The sequence below is a fragment of the Porites lutea genome, chromosome 1 (assembly GCF_958299795.1).
Source record: "Porites lutea chromosome 1, jaPorLute2.1, whole genome shotgun sequence".
NCBI classification, from domain to species: Eukaryota; Metazoa; Cnidaria; class Anthozoa; order Scleractinia; family Poritidae; genus Porites; species Porites lutea.
In genome coordinates, this window is record NC_133201.1 from 21,078,059 (window position 1) to 21,083,571 (window position 5,513).

The 5,513-nt window shown below is 37.0% G+C and overlaps 1 protein-coding gene across 1 annotated transcript; it reads left to right on the plus strand.

Moving 5' to 3' along the window:
* Positions 1 to 2,440: 2,440 nt before the first annotated feature.
* On the plus strand, positions 2,441 to 4,251 carry LOC140936144 (UDP-GalNAc:beta-1,3-N-acetylgalactosaminyltransferase 1-like). Its single transcript, XM_073385651.1, has one exon. It carries the CDS (start codon positions 2,639 to 2,641, stop codon positions 3,647 to 3,649), a length of 1,011 nt encoding a protein of 336 aa, XP_073241752.1. The 5' UTR covers positions 2,441 to 2,638; the 3' UTR covers positions 3,650 to 4,251.
* The last annotated feature ends 1,262 nt before the right edge of the window (positions 4,252 to 5,513 follow it).

Sequence of the window (5,513 nt, forward strand, 5' to 3'; positions counted from 1 at the left end):
CGATTTGAGATTTTCGTAAGCATATAACAAATTAGTATTATCAGCAAATAAGTAGAACTTCAATTTATCAGACTTTTTACATATATCATTTATATAAATAAGGAATAGTAAGGGTCGTAGGACCGATCCCTGTGAGACACCTGATAACACTACTTCTTTTTTGGATATGTTTTTAGGACCAATTTTTGTTGTTTGTTGACGACCCACTAGGTATGATGCAAACCAATCATTAATCATTCCACGTACTCCATAATGATTTAATTTTCTTAATAATATTGAATGATATGCTGCGTCAAAGGCTTTTTGCAAGTCAATGAGCACACCACATGAGTACAACTTTTTGTCCATGTCAGTTTCAGTTTTATTAATTGTGTCTAAAAGGCATGCTCAGTAGACCTTTTTTCACAAAACCATATTGTGAATCATGGAGAATGTTGCACTTCTCAATAAATAACTTGAGGCGATTATACATTATCTTCTCGAAGATACGGTTAAAGATGGAGAGGAGTGATATGGGTCTATGATTGGAGGGATCAGATTCATCACCACTTTTGTAAATTGGAATTACTTTGGCAAGCTTTAATTTAGATGGATAGGTTCCAAATTCAATTGATTTATTGATGAGAATTGATAGAGTTTGGCTTATAATATGTTTAGCCAATCTTAAAATCCGAGTGGGAAATGAATACGGCCCGTGTGCCCTGTTTAGTTGAATAGTCATTATTTCAGAATCAATTTCACAAGGAGATACAGGGTTAAAAAAGAATGAACTAGCAAAGTGTAACTTTGGTAGATAACCAGTAAATTGCTCTGGTGAATTTGCTTTGGTGAATTTTCTTTTGTACAAAAAGAAAAATAGAGTAGAAGGAGCGTGACCTTTCAAAACATCTTTTCTTCAATTTCTTTTCTTCACTTTCGTGATGTCTGGTGTGCAGCCCTACTAATAAAGGCAAGCAGAATCTTTGTGACTGCGCGAAAAAGGCTAATTGACAGTGAGAACTCAAGGGGTCCTTCTTGGCTTTTTGATTGTCATCAAAGTCAAGCCCGCGATATAAAAAAGGGGCTGCCAGTCCGAAATCCGCCGGCTGCTTTTGCAAATTAATAGTTTAATTTCTTTCTTTGAGTCATTCGGCATATATTACATTCCACATAATTATGTCATTCGGCAAGCCATGCCACATTCCGCAAACACATTTAACCTTTTACCGTCACCGGGAAAACTACGCGGATCAGAGAAAAGAACCGGCAACAAACATTGCAATTGGTCTACTCTGGATTCTCTTGCCGGGAATAGATGTTCTTCATTTCGAGCAAATGCATTCATTTTGGGGTCTGGTTCATGTTTATAAACAATTCCATTCGGTTTTGCCTAAATGACCTTGCGTCTGAAACTCTATATCTTTTCCTCGGGGTGTAGTTGCTTTAATGGTTATTAATAGCGGGAACGCCTTTTGCAAAAGTTAACAACGACAATAAGCTTTATTTGCATCACTTTAAAAAACCGCTACAGTATTGCAAAAGCTACTGACCAAAAATTATTGATAATTCTTTTAAGTTGATTAAATTGACTTATACTAAAATAAAAACCTAATGTTTTCTAAACGAAGTCAAGGGAAACACTTGGACTCGAGAGAAAACAAAACTGTTTCTTTCAAAACGTGGCATAAAGTGCATATTGTTCCACACGGAGTGAAAGCGACCCAAACCGTCCCAGAGACTTAAATGAATGAAAAGATGACAAAAACTATCGCTCTTAATAAAAAACTTTAAAAAGAGGACGAATATCTTATCTCGTGGGCGGGGAAACCGTTAGAAAGAGACCTTGCGCGAGATTGTAACAACATTTGATGAACTGAACCTGACTTGTTCAATTAAATCTGTATAATTGAAAGTGTTTTCCTGGGAGTTAAAGTTACTGCAAATCATCTCCATAACCATAACCTAATCAGACAGCGGCACCCAACGACTCTTTTCTGTAAAATATCTGTTCGGAGAAGCAAATATTATATTGCCTTGAACTTTCTATTACTTGAGAACAGCTAAAAATTTCTAGACGACCATTCCATTCATTTACAATTTTCTAAGCTTATCCGATAAATTCCCCATGATTTTCTGAAGTTCAATTTTTTACCTGTTACTTCCCACGTTAGGCTATTTTTCGTAGAGAAAAAGGAAACCTAAAATTTTCAGATTCAAAAATTTGAGTGAGAGAGGAATCAGAAAATGTTCATTTGCGTGATACGTTACCGGTAAATTGCATCTAAAAATTTCGAGAGGAAGATGCTGAAGCAATTGTAACTTCGTAAAGACTTAATTTCGCCCAGAATAACCGAACGGATACAAATTTTATAGCGCCACCTAGAATGCAGTTTCTAGAGCTCTGGATAGCCTAAAAAGTGTCTTCAATGTATTCAGGAGAAAACCGTCGTTGGTGCCCCTGATCAGATTGATGATCGTGATGTTTAGCTTTTGAACATATTTCTTTGTTTCGCACTTAGGACTCCTGCAAAAAAATATCTGATTCATTGACCAGCAACTGGAGTCGTAACACTCTTTCTCGCTTTAACCCATCAAAGCTCTATAAGTGAGTAGACAACAAATTCATGAAGAGTCAGCATATAACGCAACACATAGCAAAATGGGAAATGGTTACTTAGCTCAAAGAGGACAGCGGATTCTGACAAAAACAAATCTTCGTAACGCACTGCTCATTGGAGTTTTATCCAGCGTGCTGCTTGTTACATATTATCTACTTCAGAGCTCTCGACGACATCACAAGAATGATATAAGCTGGAAAATAAATCCATATGTCACCGAACAAGAACCTTATCGTCGACGTTTCTCATGGTTGCTCTCTCGCAAACGTTGCGCCCAAAACGCATTCCTATTAATCTTGGTGCTTTCTGCCCCTGCTAACTCGGACAGAAGAACAGTCATTCGGAGGACATGGGGGAATGATCGATCACTCCAGATGAGATGGAAAACCGTGTTTCTCGTTGGTCAAGCTTTAGACAACAACAATCAGAGTGAAAATATGGCCGCCGAGGGTACGATATACGGAGATATCATGCGAGGAAGTCACATTGACCATTATTACAATCTAACTCTGAAGACGCAAATGGGTCTCGAGTGGGCGGCAGGATATTGCGATTTCAGGTATCTCCTCAAAGTGGATGATGATGTATTTGTTAACCCCTATAACTTGTTGGACCACCTGGAAAAGCCTGACACCCAAGTAACTAACCTTTACATGGGACGCTGTTTCTACAGCGCGCCTGTTCTACGTGTTGGCAAGCACCGAATAACCAGAGAAGAGTACAGTGAGTCTACTTTTCCAACTTACTGCAACGGGCCAGCGTATTTGTTATCGTCAGATTTAGTCCACAAATTAGTGGAATTATTTGACACTTATACCCCTTTTAGACTCGAAGATGTTTATATAGGCATGTTAATTCGTAAAATAGGTGGAGTTGAGGCTGTAGATCACTCAGGCTTTCGCACTCAAGAATCTGGTCAGCCGTGCAAATATTTCCCAAATATGTTTGCTTATCACGAAGCTTCCGTAAAGTGTGCGGAGGAATTGTTTGAAGAAGGGATCAAAGAGAGACTAGAGTTAGAAATTAGCAAACTGGGCAATACTACAGGCTAAAATGGTTTGAAATAAGTAGGAAATAACGATTTAGTGGTGATCTACTTAGAAGATGACAAAGAAGAACATTTAAACCAGGATTTTGATAGGAAATTAAACCCAATTAGGACAAGTTGTGATAGAAGCAGCAGTAGAAGCAGCGTAATAGACAATAACTTTCTAAAACAGAATCAGTTAGAATCGACAAAGAATACTATTCTATTGGTCCAATTGAATGGGACCAATCAGGGGTGCTTTTAGCTTGAAGAACGATCCCGACACCGCGTAGAAAAAACCTCTTACGAAGAAATATTATTTCTGTTAATAGTAACAATTGTAATAATAATAATAATAATACTTATACTATCACTACTTCTATCAATAATAATAATAATGACGATGATGGTTTACTAATAGCATTTTCATTACAACATAGCTCTACATCTGTTAGGAAATATAATGCCATAGTTTATGTGATGCAAATAAGCACTATGTTAAAAATAATCAATGAATAATTAAATTCTCAAATGCGGCTTCTGTGCTTATGCCTATGACTGATTTCTTCATGTGGGTTCAAAAAACATAACTAACAAACAAACTAAATAAATAAATAACGACTTAGAGGTAACACGTCCCCTCAGTTCAGTTGTTGTTGTTGTTGTTTTTTTTCGTCTACCTGCTTTCTGGTCGAATTGGAACTTCGAGATGTTAGTTTTTGAGAAAAGGGGAAATAATAATAATAATAATGGAATTTATATAGCGCTTATACATCGCTGTTCTAAGCGCTTTACAATGTAAAAAAGGACAAAGAATATCATTAATCACAAGCTTACATATAACCCTACTGTACATATTGAGAAATTTATATCATACACATCTTAAAAAGGAAAGAAAACAAAAACAAATATGATGAAACTAAATGTCATATACCTTTTTAAAAAGAAACGTTTTCAACTTCGATTTAAAAGGATTAACATCAGTACAAGCTCGAATTTCAAAGGGGAGCTTGTTCCATAGAAATCCGGATTATACAGAAAAAAAGAAGAGAGAGAAGGTGACCTACAGTCTCATTCAAAATGGTTGGGACACTTTGGGGTCTCCTTGTACCCTCAATGTTGGCGTACAAGATTTGGTGACCGAACCGCCCTGAACAACTTTGAGAGGGACGAGGGGAGCACGAGAAGGAAAAAAACAGCGTTTGGTTAAAGTGTCCCAACCATTTTTGCCGGAGACTGTAGCTCAGTTTATTCTGTAATCCCTTCGAGTTTTCCGCATCTTCGGTGTAGCAGGCCTCCTCAGAATTCCCACGGAATATGTACTTCAATCCAGCATAGGGTAATTTTCATGAAATGTCCGTCCGAAGACATAAAATGTGAATTATAATCGTTAAACACATAGCAGGGGATTCCATCGATATAAATCGAGAGATGTCAATTTGATAGAAATTACCAGCGCTTTATAATTCCAATACAAACACATGAACAGTTGAAAAGAGCGTCGAAGTCCTGGTTCAGACGCCGTGCTGTACATGAGCCGAATCGAATTCAATTACTAAAGCTCATCATGTGAAGTATAGACAAGAGTATAGGAAAGTCAAAATGACAATAACTAATTTTTTCTGTACCTTTCATGGGCTTTTGTCAGAGATAATGAGAAATAAGGACTAAAATAATCAGAGGAACTAGTCAAGTAAACGTTCAAAACATTTAACTCTGAGGAACCTGTTATGTGCTAACGTTTTGACAATGAATACGTAAATCTCAATATGTAATTGATATTAAAAAATCTTCGGATAGCATTAAAGCAACAGTAAACAAGTGCATTTTGTTTAACCTCGGGTACTAAAATCCTTTACGTAGCAACCCTGCGGTAGTTATGTTCTCGA

Bases quoted from the DNA above. Each gene is read 5' to 3' on its own strand.
- LOC140936144 (XM_073385651.1), top strand. From the start codon at position 2,639: ATGGGAAATGGTTACTTAGCTCAAAGAGGACAGCGGATTCTGACAAAA.